We start from the raw sequence: 16,851 nt of genomic DNA on the forward strand, positions 1-16,851 counted from the left end.
ATGAAACACCAAGAACACGGTACTTCGCAGCGAATGGGGAAACAGCAACCACGTCCCTTGCCGTTTTGGGATCTGAGGGACTGACTGGACAGGCTGTTCAATATGGGTATGAGGCTAGACCGGGAAGGAGCTGTTTTGTGGGACACGCTTTAGTTACTGGCGGGTAAGGCACGTCGTAGTGTGGGAAGGTGTGACGGAGCAGTAAAAGCAGAAGGTAAGTGCGAACAGCAAGAGGGCAAGAATACAGAGGGCAACGCTGGCAGAATGAGAGGCTTCTTGATGATGGCGGACCAAAACGAGGCCAATGGAAACGGGGCGCGTTGGAGGGAGACGGATCAGGCGAAACTAGTTTGAGACTGCGCGATGAAAATAAACAGGTGGCTTCACCACGTTTACTGTTGCTGCAACGGTTCAGCACAAAGGGTCTTTTGTAGGGGGACAATTGGTGGCTGTTTCGATTTAGGGCATTAACTTTGCAATTGTTTTATTGCTTGCGATGGAGAACAGTGCTGAGGAAGGTGCGACATGTGCACAACGGCGCTGTGTGCTAGCGCCTTGGAAACAACCTATTCAGGAATCAGCAGTCAAGTCCGCCAAAACCTGCAAAGGTGTAATTACGTATGCCGCACTGCCCAGCCCCGGGTTTTAAAGGCCGTGACGGCATATCTCGACGAGATCTTGTCGACATACCCGTCATAACTTGTAGATTTCCATGTTACGGGACATTGTGAGGAGATGTAGCATCGCAGAGACAGATGAGGTGGTTGACGCCCGTGTTGGAAGGAGCACACTCTGTAAGGAAGAGAGATGCTGGGAGGAAACGGTGTCCACTCAACCGCCCAGGACGGAAGGACGCACTCTGCAATCAGGGCGTTCGGTCCGGCAGCTCAATGGGTCCTTCCTGCCTCAAATAATGGTCTACGGAGCCAGCTAGACAGTGTCGAAACGGAGGACAGAACAAAGGAAAAGAAAGACAGTATGCAGGAGAGGAGAGACAGCTGTCTTTCGTTTCCATTCCAGCTTGCCTCGTCTTTCGTCTGCTACGCATCACCAAAACGAGATGCCAAGCCCGTGGCTTTTCTACGCGGGAGTACCGAAGCAATAATGCTCCGTAGGTGGAAAAGTGTGGGCGGAGAATAGGGGCGGAAAGGGGTTCAGTACGGTGACAAGCACAGTGCAAACAGTGCGTCTCGCACGCAGAGAGCAGAACGGATTTTCGGCACTAAGTCACTGCGCCGGTATACCGACCGGGAAGGCACGACCTACAGGCGGCAGGTGGATATCGACGACTGTTCTTTCCCAGCGAGAAAGCAGGTCCTCTATCGGGTCTTGATAACGCTCCCGTGATATCTCGAATTCGATTTCCTTGTCATCAACAACCTCTATCTGGACGATAGCACTCTTTCTTGCTCAGCAACACAGTTTGATTTCTTGACTTGATTTCAAATTTTGGTTGGTTTGGCTTGTGTCAGTCCGTCACATACCCTATCTTTACGGCGGCGCACACCCCTCATCTTATCGCGGAACACGAACCCCCGCAAGGTGGAATTCTGCCGCCGAGACACGTCGGACGGGAACTGCAGCAATAGAAACCAGATTTCAGAAGCACGGCTGCAAAGTACAAAGTACGGCGTACGAATTACAGGTAGATGCCAAGTTCCGACAGAGACCCTGCCGCTAAGCGCAACCGGGATTTTTATTTGGTTATATTGTCGCCAATTTTCATGACCGAGCAGCCCTGGAGCCCCAGCTAAGCGATCGCACAGCCGACCACAGGGAGCACGCGACCCCCCGGACCTGACCCTGGGACCTAGCACACAGAAGACATGGCGCCCAAGAACCGCATTATCATCGACACCGACCCGGGTACGTTGAGATGAGGCGGAAGATTGTGGCGATGCTTGTTGTGCCGCAGCCTTGCTAACGTCCGTAGGCGTTGATGATGTCCTCGCCATTTTGCTGGCGCTCAGCGCGTCGCCCGAGGACTTGGAGGTGGTCATGTTGTCGGTGACGTACGGCAACGTGCCGTTGCAAGGGTACGGGATCGGCGAGTCTCTGGCTGTACGGCGTGTTTCTTTGTATCTTTACTTGCTAACAAGACAGGTGCCTACGCAATGTCGTGGCGCTCTTCCACGTTCTGGAGAAGGAGATGGCATGGCGGGAATCGACCGGCCGGACGAGCAAGGCGTTTGGCGGTCTGAAGGCGTTCAAGCCCATCGTTGCCATCGGCGCCGAGCACGCGCTGGAGGACGAGGAGCTCATGGCCGACCACTTCCGTACGTTCCTGTGATGTTTCCATCTGTTTATTTTGGCATTGGCTGACAACGGGGGTCTACAGACGGCGCTGATGGTCTGCATGGCGTGCATGAAGCTGTACGTGCGATTGCATCCCCATCTGTCTTAACCGCAAGGGTTGACCTACTGACGCGCATAGCACCCGGACCTTACACCGTCCGAGACATGGCGGTCCCTGTTTGCTGAAGGCGACGCCCCTGCCGCATCGGATGCGCTGTCCTTCTCGTCCTACTTTACGCCCTCCAAGACACCGTCGCACAAGGAGATTCTGCGCATCCTCAAAGAGGAGCCGGCCGACACGATCACGATCATTGCCATTGGCCCGCTGACCAACATGGCGCTCGCCGCCGCCGAGGACCCGGAGACGTTCCTGCGTGTCAAGGAGCTCGTCGTCATGGGCGGCGCCGTCCACGTCGAGGGCAACATCACGCCCGTCGCCGAGTTCAACTGCTATGCCGACGCTGTGGCCGCCGCCCGCGTCTACGCCCTCACCTCGCCCACGCCCGCGTCCACCATGCCGCCCACGCTGCACGGCGCGTCCAAGCTGCCGCCGTATCCCGCCACGCTGTCCCGGACCCTGTCTCTGACGCTGTTGCCGCTCGACATCACGACGCCGCACCTGCTGAACAAGAACTTCTTCCTCGGGCAGATTGCAAGCGCCGAGCAGGCCGGCAGCCCGCTGGCGCGCTGGTGCCGGACGTTCATGGTGGGCACGTTCAACAAGATCGAGTCCATCCTGGGCGACGGCAGCGAGCCGGGGCTGTCCCTGCACGACCCACTGTGTGTGTGGTACATGCTGCTGCGGGACGACCCGCGGTGGACGGCGACGGCGAAGCCCGAGGACCTGCGCGTGGAGACGTCGGGCCAGTGGACGCGCGGCATGCACGTCGTGGACCGGCGGCAGCGCAGCAAACCGGGCGACCACACCGAAGGGTTTGCCGGCGTCGCAGCCAACGCCATTGTGCAGAGCGACGGCAGTGCCGGGACACCGGTCCCCCGAGCACCATCTGCTGCGGCGGCCGGCGACGACAACGTCCCCGGCGACACCATGGGCTGGTTGAGCGTGCGTAAGGGCAACCGCATCAACCGCATCGTCGGGTCGCCGGGCGAGCTGGCCTTTGCCGATGTCCTGATGAAGAGCCTGTTTGCCTGAGACTATGTCGGTGCAGGCGTAGCGATCTGGTGATATTTTGAATGCATATATTGAAGTGTTTTAAGCGGGCCGCAGCCTTTTGATTTTACTGGGTATCTAGTTTCAAAATGGGTGTCCTCTCGTAATCCGGCATCGTTCCTTCAGTGATGTGTCTTGGTGGGCGTCGCCCTATATGTGCTTCGTCGTTCCAATGACGTGCCCGCGCACCTTTGTCCAGTCAATCGACGCGTCCAGCTGCTCGTCCACCAAGCCGATGCTGCACACGTTGTCGCCACGCACGAGGTACAGCCCAAGGGGCACCTCAGCAGACGCCTCGTCGTCGTCGGGCGTGTTGATAACACGCTCAATTGTGCCCAGCAACACCTGCAAGAGTCAGTACAAGATTCGTGCGAGGCGAATCCCTGCCTCGGAGAGCTCAACAAAGCTTACCAAGTTGGTCGAGTTGTCGATGCTGGCGAGAGTGCCAACGAGGATGCGCGAGTCGACTGTGAGAACGAGGACTTTTTCTAAAAGGAGACACAACCGTTAGCCCATTTTCTTTCCACGGAATACATTCCATACAAACGCACTCTCTAGGTAGTTGTTCAAGAGGGCCGCCATGGCGGCGGGTCGGCGTGAGCGAGACGGACGGGCAGTCAAGGAGGAGCGCTGTGAGGCCGTGGTCGAGATGACCGGGCAGACGGCTGTGGTATTCAAGCTCCTGGAATGTGAGGTGTCGCTGTCGTCGTCGGAGTCGTCGTCGGGGGTCGTCGTCTCGATCAATGTCGAAGGAGAGGTGCAGGGATCGCAAAAGAAGCAGTGTGATGTAGCTGGCGGTCGTAGCTGCCTTTTGTGCCGACCCTCTATAACTTAGTGCTAGCTTGAAAAAGTGTGGCGCATATTGCCCACTAGCCACAGCGATAAGCTCTGAGCCACGACCAGGACACAGGACAATCGTCAACACGCACAATAACCCAGGCCGTCAGTTTACGGGTAACACAAGTGTAAATCAATGTTTAAAGCACTTCCCCATCCTGAAAAAAGGCACAGATTGCAAAGGGCAGAGGTAGAGTCAAGTGCACTCGCCAGGTCGGCTTAGACATACATGATCGTGCCTTCCCCCTCAACGGAAATCAGCGGCTCTACCCCGCAAGATCGTGCCTGCCCAGAACGGCGGTGCCCCGTAGTTCGCGCGTTTCTAGTGCTATCACTCATAACGGCGATATCGCAGGGTCGTCTATGGCCGATAAATAGGGGCTTCTTTGGCCAGTTCCTGTTTTGTAGATTCCAACTCTGCCATTACCCCATCCGTACTTTGAAACGCCGGCCATCGACATGGCTTCCCGTGCTGTCGTTTCCACTCTCCGCCGGCCAAGTTACTTCCGACACATCGGCCTACCTGAGACCAACTTTACGCGTGTATCTCGGCGCTCGTACCAGGCCGCGGCGCCATCCACTTCGGCCAAGCCACTGCCCCACGATGCCATGAGCAAGGCGAACCCGTTGCGGCAGGCGTTCACGCGCCTCCGGAGCGCCGACAGCTCGGCACGCGGGCAAGCCAGTCTGGGCATGTGGCAGATGCTGCCGGGCGCCTATGTCTCGCGGACGCTGGCACGGACGCCGGGGATTGACTGGGTGCTGGTCGACTGCGAGCACGGCGCGATTGATGGTAGGCCCCTGAGACGATGTGCAGACCGTCACGAGAGGGAGACGGAGATGGAGACGGGAAGCCCTGCTGACCAACAGATGCCGCAATGCACGCGGCTGTGCCTGTGATTGCCGCCGAGGGCGCATCGCCCATTGTCCGGATTCCCGACTTCCAGTCGTGGATGGTGAAGCGTGAGTCTGCGCCAGGAATTGGTGTTTCCCAGAGTGCCATGGCAGTGCTGACGGCCGGTTGACCAGGCGCTCTTGACAGCGGTGCCCATGGAGTATGTATTGACTCTGCGTTGATTGTATGGCGCATTTTTTGCCTTTCATATTGCCTCGCTGACAGACGCAGATTCTCGCTCCGCTTATCCGCACGGTTGACGAGGTCAAGGAATTCGTCGCTGCGTGCAAGTTCCCACCACAGGGCCGCCGTGGCTTCGGCTCACCACTCGCCATGCAGGGCTTCCGCGTCACGCAAGAGGACGACCCGAACCCGCACCCGGTCGCCCTGCCGACGTTCACAGAGTACCTCGACCAGGCCAACGCGAGCATTGTGACCATGGTGCAGATCGAGACCCGCGAAGCGCTGGAGAACGTCGAGGCCATTGCACCACTCGTCGACGCGCTCTTTGTCGGGCCCTTTGACCTTGCCAACAACATCGGCCACCCGATCCGCGACGGCGTGTTTCCCACGGCGGTCAAGGACGCCATGGCGCGTGTGCTGGCGGCCGCGCAGTCCGTCGAAGGCTGCTGTTGCGGCGTCTATGCAGGCTCGCCCGCGCAGGCACGCGACTACGCGGCGGCCGGGTTCCACATGGTCAATGTGGTGACGGACGTGCTGACGCTGCAGGCGGCGGCATCCGCGGCGGTCCACGTGGCGCGGGGCCAAGGCGGATGACGTGGACGGAGCGAAGCGGAGCGGAGCAGAGCGCTAGGCGTCGTTCTTCTCCACAAGATCCATCTTGGCTTTCACGTCGTCGGGATCGAAGCGGTGCATGAGTTTGACGGCGCGCGACGCCAGCTTGGGGTCTTCCTCGGCCGCCGTAATCTTGCTGACATGGATCTGTTTTGTTAGTGATGGCTCCATAAACATGAATCATGACATTGTATCCCCTTACCACAGGTACATCCAAGTCGTAGAGATCCCGCCAGCCTTTATGGACGGGGTCGATGACGTCGACTTCGCGGTAGTCAAACGGCCGAGCGTCCCAGACGTGGGCGAGAGCTGACTTGGCGCGCGTACAGAGGCCGCAATTGGGCCGCGTAAACAGCGTTATGCGGCATTTCTGCTGCTGCTGCAGAAGACGGGCCGTCAATCGCATGGTGATGTAGGGATGCTATTGCTGTGTTGCTGTCGTGCCGCAGCTGTGGCTGATGGGAAGAAGCAGCTTAATTGGCACAGCAGCACCTTCCTCACACGACATTGGCTGTGGACAGAGTGCCTTCCTCGATCCAGTAAGGCGGGGTTTGCAATGTATGGCGGCAGGTGCTGAAGAGCACCTGAAGCTAAGAGTGGGGCCTGCTTCAGCATCTCGCTTGCCATATGGCACTCGCTTGCCATATGGCACCCAAACGTCAACCACGTTGTCGGTATTTGCATTGCACGGACAGCCAACGGCCGTCGGTGAGAAGCATCAAGCATTGGTGATTTTCTGTATTGGGCTTTGGCGGGGCAGAACCGAATGAGCATCTCCTCTCCTGTAACTTGTCTCAAAGAGAACTCAGTGTGTGTACAGTAAGAGCACGTTGCCGGTCGCACTTGCCGTCGGTTTTTTCGGGTTTGTCGGACTTTGTCCATTTCGATTAGTCGAGGCAAAACAGGGCAGGAGCTCCGCTGTAGGATGGCTGTCGTTCGTAGGGCAGGCGCGACGAACCGACCTTCTGGAACCACCTACTTTCCCCGCCAAAGCACCAAAGAAGCAAAGAAAAAAACTGGGTCGTGGATTTTCTCCCGAATGGAAGCTGTTGGAAGATCGCCGTCAGAATTTCCACCGCCAGAAAACTCGCCCAGTCAACACCAAAACGGAAAGGCAGGCTTGACACATTTCTTTTGAAGAAAACGACGAATTGATCAAAGTCGTTTGCACCCAGCAACAGTGAACCAACACAAGGACTTGACGAGGTGCAACATCAGAGAATAGGAGCCCCTCCAATAAGCCCAGCAGCGAAGAAGCTCTTGTTTTCATCACCTTTTCAGCAACGATCGATTTCGCGGGGTAGCATTGCAAGAGAAACGATTCAAAGGCACGCAAACCAGGCTCGACCGCCCAATCGTACGACCACGACCATGGCCCAGAAGTGCGTGCACCAGGGCTGCGGCAAGCAGTACACGGACCCGGACGAGGTCTGCAGGTACCATCCGGGGCCGCCGGTCTTTCACGAAGGGCAGAAGGGTGAGTCCAGACAGGATCTGTCATGGCTGTTGACACGTCGGAGGTGGGCAGGAAGCTGACGAGCATCACAGGCTGGACGTGCTGCAAGCCGCGGGTCCTGACGTTTGAGGAGTTTATGGAGATTACGCCCTGCACGGAGGGCAAGCACAGCACGACCGACCTGCCGCCCAAGGTCGAGAAAAAGGAGACGCCGGCCGACGTGCAAGCCGTTCCGGTTGCACCAACGACAGCCGCCCCATCCACCGAGACGCTCGGCCCCGCCATGCCGCGCACACCCCTTGCCATGCCGACCCGCGAAAAGCAGACCGACAGCTCCCCTTCCTCTTCCACACTGGCAGCAGCAGCCGCTGGGGCCGCCACACAGCCACCGCCGCCGCAGCCCGAGTCCGACGACGACGACCCGTCCCTCGCAATCCCCGACGGGCGCATGTGCCGGCGGCGCGGGTGCGGCGTGGCGTACAAGGCAGGCACGAAGCGCGGCGGCAGCGATGCAGACCCTGAGCGCTGCGTGCACCACCCGGGCGCGCCCATCTTCCACGAGGGCAGCAAGGGCTACAGCTGCTGCAAGCGGCGCGTGCTCGAGTTTGACCAGTTTATGAAGATTGAGGGCTGCCAGACGAAGCCGCGGCACCTGTTTGTGGGCAGCGGCAAGAAGGACCGGAAGGCGGCGGGTGCCGGCGGCGAGGCAGGCAGCCACACGGCCGGCGGCGACGGCAGCGAAGAGCTGCTCGACAATGTGCGGTTCGACTTTTACCAGTCGGCCACGTCGCTGACGGTGTCCTTCTTCCTCAAGAAGATTGACAAGACGCGGGCCGTGGTCCGCTTTACGGAGCAGGGCATCGCGCTGGATCTGCCGACGACGGACGCGCCGGTGCCCAAGCGGTACAAGAAGCAGGTGTCGCTGTACGGGGCCATTGACCCGGCCAAGTCCAAGTACAGCGTGCTGGGCACGAAGCTGGAGGTGGTGCTGGCCAAGGCGGTGGTGAGCTCGTGGCCTGTGCTGCGCAGCGACGACCGGCCGACGGGCGAGATCTTCCAGGTCGCGCGGGCCGGCAAGGTGGAGCGGTAAGCCCGCAATCCCATAGACGCAAGACGCATAGATGTATATGAGATACGAACTAGAGAAGGACGACTGGACGAGATGATACGGCGGGATGGGGAGGATGGGTAATGGAGTGAATGGTAAAAGGACAGTTATGGATTGGAGAACAAGGGGCGTGTTTGGCTCGGGGCATTGCGTTTGCATATTCAAGACTTTACATGATTCAATACACATGTTCGATGCAAGTATTACTTCACATTTTCCACTCAACAAACAGGTCATGACGTGCGATTACTTGTTATTTACACATTGTACACAGCCTCACGAGCTCATGCCCTCCATCAGCTCAATCTGGTCCAGCAGCATGCCCTTGCGCATAATGTACTCGCGCAGCGCCTGGAACTCGGTGCCCTCCTCCTCGCCGAAGCGGTGCGCCTCGCGGAACCCAAAGGCGCAGGCCACGCTGTCGAGCGCCGCGCGCTCCTCTTCGCGCAGCCACCGCTCGCGCAGCGGCGTGCCGGGCGCCCACGTCACGCGGCGCATCTGGTCGTTGGCCGTCGTGTTGGCGACGACGCCGATCGTGCCCGTAAAGGCAATGTAGGCGAGGATCGCGGCAAACGACAGGCTCGTCGCCGTCGTCGTGTCCATGGTCTCCTGCAGCGTGGCCAGCTTGGACGCCAGGCTGTACGTCGCCGCCGGCACGCCCACCACGACAAACGCCGGCAGCAGGCCGTGGCGCAGCAGCTTGGCGCGGACAAACGCCGGCGCCGCGTACGTGTGCTCAATCACGCCGACGGCGGCGTCCAGGTTCTGTGCGGCCAGGGCCGCCTCCAGAGCGGTCGCGGCCACGCGGGCGCCCACAGCGCTCGACGGCCGCCGCGGGTTCTGCGTCTTGTACGTGATGGGGCCGCCGGCCGCGGGCGCCGGCGCGGGCGCCGGCTTGGATGCGTAGAGGCTGAGAACGTGCGGCAGCGACTCCGGGCGGCCCAGCCGCGCCTGGATCTGGACGTACTGCTCCAGCAGCTGCGGCGTCAGAAACACGCGCGGCTCGTCTGCAATCATGTAGGCGGCATCGGAGATCTGGTCGATGGCCCGGCGGAGGCGCGGGGCTGCGTCCACGGTCGGGTCCGCGGCCGCTGGCGCCGCCGCAGTCTTGCGCCCGTCCAGCGACAGCAGCGTCGAGGCGGCCGTGTCCGACTGGTGGTCGATGCTGCTGAGCTGCGGCTGCACGGCGGCGTCCATGATCAGGTCGGCCGCCTCGCTGCATATGCGCAGGGCCGTCGCCGTCTCGCCCTCGGAGGGCACGCCTGGGTGGCTCAGGAGCCGGTCGCGCGCCCCGTTGACGAGGGCGGCTACCTTGTCTAGGTCCGGCAGGGTCACTGGCTGCGGACGTGAAGCTGCTGCAGTGGCGGCATCGGCCTGTCGTTGCCTTGGTGCGAATGTCGTCGAGAAAAATCGCAGGCCGTGTGGTGTCGAGAGTGGTGGCGGCAGAGACGTCCGCGCGGCACGCCTTGACGAAGCCATGGCAGCCATCTGTGCCATGCCCGCCCGACCGCCGCATATCCGCGCCCGCCGGGCCGTGTGAAAGGCCATCAAGGACCCTGGAGTTGATGATGCTCCCCGCGTATTACTGCAGTCCACAGTCCTCGATGCGCACTCCAGCGCCTGACGCAGCTGCGGCTGTCGTGGCCGGTGGGCCGCCCGGCATTGTGTGAGCATGATGTGTTGGTCCTCTCTGGTGAATTGGCCGTCGGGGAGTGGTCGCCAGAGTCGCCGTTTGCCGTTCCTTTTGTCGAGACGTCCAAATTCAACAGCTGCCGATTTCGATGTGCAGGGATTGGCGGAGACTGTGTGAATACAGTGTGTAAACTCAATTCAGACTGTATATTCTTCGTGGTGGTCTTGCCTTTGCTCTTTCCTTCCCAAGGGCGCCCTCACTGGACCCACTTGCCGGTCCAACTGCGTAATCCTGCGTCTTGGCGAAACACGCCGCTCTTGCCTCTACAGCGAGGAAACAGTAAGGAAGGTGCCCCACTTTTCCGCTGGGCTCAATGTTGGGTGCCTGCCAAAGAGCACGGCTGGGCGCCAGTCGTTCCTTCGTGTTCTACAGCTATTGATTGACCTACCACTTCTAATCCACTTCTAAACGCCTGCCTCATTGTCCACATTGTCGCCATCTTCGCTTCGGTCACCTTCACACCCATTCGGCCACGACTTCGACTCCAGCCGTCCACCACACCCGCATCGTCCATTCTTATATGCAGCATTAGCTTCATTTCTTACGCAGGTCTCGACGATAGGACCGGCAGCATCCCCCTGAGCGGCCTGCCGTCGACCACGCCAGGCGGCACGCGCTCCCTTTGATTGACGAAAAGATTAAACGATTTTGTGTCCCAACAGCTGCACCTCTCGGCGTCGACGTCTTCTGCTCGTCCGCATCCCACAGCAACGATGCCGCCGCCTCCGCCGCCTCCGCCCCCCCCTCCCCCGGGCGGCATGTCCGGCATGCCTCCGCCACCACCGCCGCCACCACCGCCTGGCGGTCTGCCATCACGGCCTCCCGCAGGGAAAGGCTTGGTATGTCAGACACAAACACAGACACAGACACAGACAGCTGTTGTTCAACCTGTTACTAAGTACTGACGTACAAACATTCAGAACTCGGCCCTGCTCGGCGACATCCACAAGGGCAAGGCCCTCAAGAAGACCGTCACCAACGACCGCTCCGCGCCCGCCCTCAGCAAGTCGTCCGGCGGCGGTTCGGGCTCGTTGCCAGTGGCCGGTGCTCCTCCGATTCCGGGCGGCGCTCCTCCGCGGCCAAGTGGCGGCCTGGCACCGCCCGCTGCGGGCAACCGTGCTCGCAGCAACAGCGACCAGGGCGGCATGGACAGTGCCGGACCACCGCAGCTGGCCGGTCTCTTCTCTGGCGGCATCCCCAAACTGCGCAAGACCGGCGGCGGCGTCAATACAGGAGGTCAGTAGAGCCTTTGTGCCCTCTTTGTCGGGCACGCGACTCGACTCGCCGCCCATGCTAACCATCGCAGCTGATACGACCGCCTCGTACTTGTCCGACCCCGAAGACTCGCGCGCGTCCGCCGCACCGCCGCGGCCGCCTGCGTTTGGCGCACCAAAGCCACCCGGTGGCGCTGCACCGAAGCCGCCCGGCCGCCCTGCAGTACCTGCGCCCGGCAACCCGCTCGGCGCCGGCTTCCACCCGTCCATCTCCAACCTGCGCAAGGTGTCGGCGCGTGGCGACCGCCCAGTGTCGTCTGCCTCGCAGATTATCATGGGCAGCAAGGGCCCTCCGCCGCCCATTGGCAAGAAGCCGCCGCCGCCGCCCGGGTCCAGAAAGCCCTCGTCGAGCCTGGCCTCGCCGCCACCCATGAGCTCTGCGCCGCCCATCCCCTCGGCTGCCGCGCCTCCCGTACCTTCGGCACCGCCCGCACCGCCTCCGCCGCCACCTCCGTCGTCCTTTGGCGCCGCCGCACCGCCTGCTCCACCTCCTCCACCGCCGCCGCCGAGTGCGATGCCGTCCTCTCCACCGTCTCAGAGCCTTGCAGCCCAGGCCATGATCCGCGCACAGCAGCAGCAGCAGCAGCAACACCAGCCAGCGTCACCGCCGCCTCCTCCCCCGCCGCCGCCGCCGAGCAACAGTGCGCCCTCGCGGCCCCCACCGCCTCCCTCGGCACCGCCTCCGCCGGCTGCCCCGTCGCACTCGCCGTCGTCCTCCTTCTCGTCGGCACCGCCGCCTGCGCCGCCGCCACCGCCGCCACCCCCGGCGGCAGCAGCGCCTTCTGCGTCACCGTACGGCAACGGTACACTGGCCGCGTCGTCGTCGTCTGCCAACCTGCCGCCGCCGCCACCTCCACCGTCGCAGCGTGCTGCTAGCACCAGCATCAGCAGCGGCTCCAACAGCCACCCGATGCGCGTGTCAATGCTCGACCCGTCGGCGTACACGCTGATGCCCAACGGCGGCGGCGGCGGCGGCGGCAACAGTGGGCACAGCAGCGCGCTCAACAGTCCGTCGCCGACGCGGACGGGCAGCGCGGCGGGCGCAAACAACGGATCCCTCTCGCCGCGGCCGCAGACCGGCGGTGGCGGTGCGCGCTACATTGTGCAGGACACGCGGTGGCGGTTCGTGACGGAGGATAAGTTCCCTGTGGCGCGGACATTTACCGGTGCGCCCAAACGGTACCGGGCCGGCCGTGGGAGCAGTGTGCCGTTGGATCTGAGTCTGTTTACGTAGGGGACAAGTGTTGTGGTCTTTTTTTGGTATTACTGTCTTTTGAAGGTTTTAAGTTGGTCTTTTCATGTCTAGCAGACTGTTTTGGGTTGCTTTTAATGTGTACGTTATTCTTTTTGAGATAAAATGGTGTAATGGTGTACCGCATTCAAGTGTGAAATAGGCTCAGGTTTGTGTATATGGAGCAGTGCAAAGCATTCGTCATTCATTTCTATATGTTGTACATAGAACCGCCAAAGCCAAATAGGGCCCCCCCCCCCCACAACAGCGACTCAACGCCTACAGCCGCACAATCTGCCGCTCCTGGTTGATGGCGCCCCGGAAGTGGTCCTCGACCACGCGGCCCTGCAGCACTGTCTCTTGCACGAGCCCCTCCACGTGCTCCGGCTCGACACGGCCGTACCACACGCCGTAGCCGGCCAGCGGGTGGGCCGCCAGGCCGTCGGGCGTCCGCAGGCTCGGCGGCAGATACACAATTACGTTGCCGGCAAACTTGTGTCCGCCAATGTGCGAGACCAAGCCGACGCGGGCCGTCGTCCTGCGCGCCGTCTGCACCGCTGGCGGGGGGGGCGCGTTCTTTGTCGCGCCGTTGCCGTCTGTGCCCACGTAGTCGTCCGGCTCGACGGGGCCCTGCTCGACATGGAAGCCGACGCGGCCCAGCGCCCGCGTAAAGGCGGTCTGCAGCACGGGGCCCACGATGCCGCAGCGCGCATCGCGTGCACGGTGGCCGCAGATGAGCACCAGCACGTCCGGGATCGGCTCGCGCACGCCGTAGAGCAGGCGCCGCAGGGCTGGCTTGCGCGTCAGGCGGTCGCGGTGGACGGGCGAGAGGGCGCCGTCGTGGGCGGGGTGCAGGCGCTTGGGCAGCAAAAAGCCCTGGGCGAGGGCCTCGACGGCGTCAAAGGACAGGCGCGGCAGATAGGGGATGTAGGTGAAGCTGGGCAGCAGGTAGACGGACGAGGACTGCAGGCCGACGAGGCGCGGCACGGAGGGCGGGAAGGAGGCGTTGAGGACGGCGACGTGGTGGTACGGGTCGCTGTAGGTGCCGCCGCGGCCAAAGAGCTCCTTGATGTCGGCGGCCAGGTTGTCGCCGCTGTTGGCGTCTTCAATGCGCGACGGCCAGTCGCTGGTGCCAGTGCAGACGAGGACCTGCTCGCTGTACGCGGGGATGAGGCCGTTGAGCGGGCTGGTGCGGTCGATGGGCAGGTCGGCGGGCAGCTCAGGCGTGGGCTCGCAGGCGCACGTGGGCGACGGGCACGAAGGGACAGTGGTAAAGGGCAATGGAGGCCGTTCTCGCTTGGGAGAGGCCGAGGCCGCGGCGGACGCAGAGGCAGAGGAAGAGGCCGAGCGGCACAACGGAGACGACGAGAAGAGCCGGCGCGGAGTTGCCCGCGTTGGCCCACCGGGCAGCGTCGACAGTGCCCTGTATCTTGCCCGGTATCTTGCCGGGGCCGCGATTGTGAAGGGCGACGAGGACGAGGCAGAAGATGTGAAGAGGACCGGACGAGTCGACCGGAGGCCGGCCGAAGAGGCGGCCGAAATGCACTTGGCAGGACTGGACATGATCAATGCGCGCGTGAAGACGTAAGTGAATGTGTGTCTGTTAAATGGGAGCGTCAAAGGAGAGGCCAAAAGAGGCCAAGAGGAGAGGTGAGAAGGCAGACAATTCCCAAAGAGTACGGAAGTGTGTAAGAGCGGAAAGAGGAGGTTGTCGAGGACTCGGCCGCGCCTGCCGGTCTTGCAGGGATTAGGGAGCCTGGTCGCGTTTGGTTGCACCTGCCAAGAGAGGAAGCTGCGCAGTTCCGTCCCGGAGCACCGTTTTGGGTCCGTTTAGTAGCTGTCTTACGGTGTGTGTTTTATTATCTCCGCAGCAAGCTCCGAGGCGTTGAGGAAGGTGCGGCCGGCGAATGAGACGAGCCAGGAAACGTCAATCATTGATAAAGCCAACTGGTGAGAGTGCGACGAGGCTGGAATGAGTGAGTATTATAGATCAGATACCTGATGCGTAATTTAATTCGGTCTGTAATATTGTGAGCAAACCGTTGAGCATTTTCTTTGAATAAAGAAAATAATAACGACAGAAAATTTACGATTTTTGTTCTTTTCTTTCCTTTTTTCTTTCTTGTCTTCCCTTTTTTCATATAAAAAAGAAAACTCGCTACCCCATATCCACAAAATGCAGCAAAAATCCAGCATTTCATCTGAAGCTATCAATCAACATTGTTATTCTGACTCTTGACGCCATCCATATGGCTTGCTATTAGAGACCTGTGAGGAAGGTGCGCTACGCCCCACCTAGCCGTAACTGCCTCTAAACGCCACAAGGCTTAAACTGAGGCTTAAACTGAAAACTCACATTATAACGACAATCGACGATACGATACATCATTTTCTCCTGATACTGACAACACACTGGCACAGTAGCCACCTGGCTGCCTGCACTTACATGAGACTTACGTTCCAGCCCCGTCTGCTGGGCAGCACGGCCACAGCGGCTGGTCCCCGACGGACGTGCTCGATCCGTCCCTTTTGTCGCCAGCGTCTGCACCATCACAGCCAACAACGGCTCACCGTGTCCAGGCCCGCCCGTCCGCCGTCCATACGATGGCAGCGTGCGTATTCCAGCAGCAGGCCATGCTTGGGCCCGGCCCAGCCTGCAGCAGCGCCGTCGCCACCACCGCCTCCGCCACAACCATCCAAACGGCGCCGCGCCATCGTCCTCGGGTCGCTCGCCGTCCTTGTCGGCGGCACGGTCTACTGGGCCACCGCGGGCAGCGCGTCCGGCTCGTTTGACGACAACGGGCAGCGGCGCCTGGCAGCGGGCGGCCGCGGCGGCCTCAACACGGAGACGTTTGTGTCGTTTGCCGTCGTGGCGCGCGACCGTGTGTCGCCGACGGCGTTTGTTCTGACGCTGCGGCTGCTGGCCGAGGACGGCGTGGCGCGGACGGCGACGGCGGCGGCGATCGCGACGGCCTGGCAGCACGGGCTGTGGTCGGTCGAGGTCAAGCAGCCGCAGCTGCAGATTGCACGGGACTACACGCCGCTGCCACGGGTGGTGGGCGAACACGGCGAACACGGCGAACACGGGCAACACAGCGCGGACGGCACAGAGATCCGGCTGTTTGTACGCGTGGTGCCTGGCGGCGAGGTGTCCAAGTACCTGTCACGACGGGCCGTAGGGTCGACGGTGGATGTGCGCGGCCCGCGCCTGAGTTTCGACGTGGCGGCGAGGATGGGGGGCGACGGCGACAGCGACAGACAGGTCGTTGTGCTGGCCGGCGGGACGGGCATCTCTACGGCACTACAGGCGGCCAAAGCTGTCCTGGGACGGGGCGCGGCAGTCTCCATCCTCTGGGCGAACCGCCAGGCAGACGACAGCATCGGCGTAACCGCGACGATCGATGCCAAGGAGGCGAACCCGATTGTCCGCGACATCAAGGCATTGCAGACGCGTTACGGCGCCGACCGCTTGCGTGTGCTGAGCTTTGTGGACGCGCAGCAGACGTGGATTACAGAGCCGGCGGTTCGGCAGGCCATTGCGGGACCCAACGGCAAAAGCAGTGGACGCTCATGGTACTGGCCATGGGGGAGGCAAGAAACGACGAGCTCGGCCACCACACAGCCGGACACGACCGACCCGTCCTGCGTCTACCATTCGGCACGGACACTAGAGCGGCTCGACGCCGACGTGTTTCGCGGGTCCACCACGACCAGGACGTGTTCTTGTGGTGCTGGCAGCGCTGGCAAGAATCTGGTGCTGGTGTCTGGGCCGGACGGATTTATTGCGGCCTGGGCGGGTGCCAAGACGTGGGCGGGCGGACAGGAGCAGCAGGGACCGTTGGGCGGCATTCTGGGCCACATGGCGGCGCGCGATCCGGAGACGTTTGCGCGCTGGCAGGTGTTGAAGCTATAGGAACGGGCACGAGCAGTCACAGGACGGTGTACATATAGAGGTGGAAACAAGGTTGATAGAAAGGCTGAGGAGGCCAGACGACAAAGTGACCTGTATATAATAAGGAAAAAATAAATATCAAGCAAAAGGACTCAAAAGGACTGCAACGACAGAATACAGAACCACAGCTGACCGTGAGATATT

General features: G+C 61.2%; 10 protein-coding genes across 10 annotated transcripts; 5 read left to right on the top strand and 5 right to left on the bottom strand.

Annotated features, from left to right (window-relative positions):
- Window positions 1-1,826: 1,826 nt before the first annotated feature.
- On the top strand, window positions 1,827-3,448 carry SPSK_02429 (inosine-uridine preferring nucleoside hydrolase; the record flags this gene model as incomplete). Its single annotated transcript, XM_016729301.1, has 5 exons — window positions 1,827-1,866; window positions 1,934-2,036; window positions 2,104-2,276; window positions 2,339-2,373; window positions 2,435-3,448. The coding sequence occupies 5 exons, from the start codon at window positions 1,827-1,829 to the stop codon at window positions 3,446-3,448; spliced, it is 1,365 nt and encodes a 454-aa protein (XP_016589275.1).
- Window positions 3,449-3,616: 168 nt separating this feature from the next.
- On the bottom strand, window positions 3,617-4,048 carry SPSK_02819 (U6 snRNA-associated Sm-like protein LSm8; the record flags this gene model as incomplete). Its single annotated transcript, XM_016729682.1, has 3 exons — window positions 3,617-3,811; window positions 3,878-3,954; window positions 4,018-4,048. The coding sequence occupies 3 exons, from the start codon at window positions 4,046-4,048 to the stop codon at window positions 3,617-3,619; spliced, it is 303 nt and encodes a 100-aa protein (XP_016589276.1).
- A 714-nt stretch (window positions 4,049-4,762) lies between these two features.
- On the top strand, window positions 4,763-5,975 carry SPSK_02568 (2,4-dihydroxyhept-2-ene-1,7-dioic acid aldolase; the record flags this gene model as incomplete). Its single annotated transcript, XM_016729437.1, has 3 exons — window positions 4,763-5,096; window positions 5,174-5,310; window positions 5,424-5,975. The coding sequence occupies 3 exons, from the start codon at window positions 4,763-4,765 to the stop codon at window positions 5,973-5,975; spliced, it is 1,023 nt and encodes a 340-aa protein (XP_016589277.1).
- Window positions 5,976-6,008: 33 nt separating this feature from the next.
- On the bottom strand, window positions 6,009-6,399 carry SPSK_11020 (glutaredoxin domain protein; the record flags this gene model as incomplete). Its single annotated transcript, XM_016737240.1, has 2 exons — window positions 6,009-6,140; window positions 6,196-6,399. 2 exons carry the CDS (start codon window positions 6,397-6,399, stop codon window positions 6,009-6,011), a joined length of 336 nt encoding a protein of 111 aa, XP_016589278.1.
- Window positions 6,400-7,364: 965 nt separating this feature from the next.
- SPSK_10965 (uncharacterized protein) lies at window positions 7,365-8,539 on the top strand (the record flags this gene model as incomplete). Its single annotated transcript, XM_016737186.1, has 4 exons — window positions 7,365-7,470; window positions 7,542-7,725; window positions 7,801-8,141; window positions 8,172-8,539. 4 exons carry the CDS (start codon window positions 7,365-7,367, stop codon window positions 8,537-8,539), a joined length of 999 nt encoding a protein of 332 aa, XP_016589279.1.
- Window positions 8,540-8,833: 294 nt separating this feature from the next.
- SPSK_02505 (uncharacterized protein) lies at window positions 8,834-10,231 on the bottom strand (the record flags this gene model as incomplete). Its single annotated transcript, XM_016729374.1, has 1 exon — window positions 8,834-10,231. The coding sequence occupies one exon, from the start codon at window positions 10,229-10,231 to the stop codon at window positions 8,834-8,836; it is 1,398 nt and encodes a 465-aa protein (XP_016589280.1).
- A 151-nt stretch (window positions 10,232-10,382) lies between these two features.
- On the bottom strand, window positions 10,383-10,788 carry SPSK_02825 (uncharacterized protein; the record flags this gene model as incomplete). Its single annotated transcript, XM_016729688.1, has 2 exons — window positions 10,383-10,616; window positions 10,639-10,788. The coding sequence occupies 2 exons, from the start codon at window positions 10,786-10,788 to the stop codon at window positions 10,383-10,385; spliced, it is 384 nt and encodes a 127-aa protein (XP_016589281.1).
- A 175-nt stretch (window positions 10,789-10,963) lies between these two features.
- On the top strand, window positions 10,964-12,758 carry SPSK_02379 (WASP-interacting protein-like protein vrp1p; the record flags this gene model as incomplete). The annotated part of the gene is made up of 3 exons (XM_016729251.1): window positions 10,964-11,089; window positions 11,171-11,486; window positions 11,557-12,758. The coding sequence occupies 3 exons, from the start codon at window positions 10,964-10,966 to the stop codon at window positions 12,756-12,758; spliced, it is 1,644 nt and encodes a 547-aa protein (XP_016589282.1).
- A 276-nt stretch (window positions 12,759-13,034) lies between these two features.
- On the bottom strand, window positions 13,035-14,318 carry SPSK_02548 (uncharacterized protein; the record flags this gene model as incomplete). Its single annotated transcript, XM_016729417.1, has 1 exon — window positions 13,035-14,318. The coding sequence occupies one exon, from the start codon at window positions 14,316-14,318 to the stop codon at window positions 13,035-13,037; it is 1,284 nt and encodes a 427-aa protein (XP_016589283.1).
- Window positions 14,319-15,201: 883 nt separating this feature from the next.
- On the top strand, window positions 15,202-16,668 carry SPSK_02481 (cytochrome c mitochondrial import factor; the record flags this gene model as incomplete). The annotated part of the gene is made up of 1 exon (XM_016729350.1): window positions 15,202-16,668. One exon carries the CDS (start codon window positions 15,202-15,204, stop codon window positions 16,666-16,668), a length of 1,467 nt encoding a protein of 488 aa, XP_016589284.1.
- Window positions 16,669-16,851: the final 183 nt, after the last annotated feature.

Source organism: Sporothrix schenckii, assembly GCF_000961545.1.
Source record: "Sporothrix schenckii 1099-18 chromosome Unknown Cont43, whole genome shotgun sequence".
Classification (NCBI taxonomy): domain Eukaryota; kingdom Fungi; phylum Ascomycota; class Sordariomycetes; order Ophiostomatales; family Ophiostomataceae; genus Sporothrix; species Sporothrix schenckii.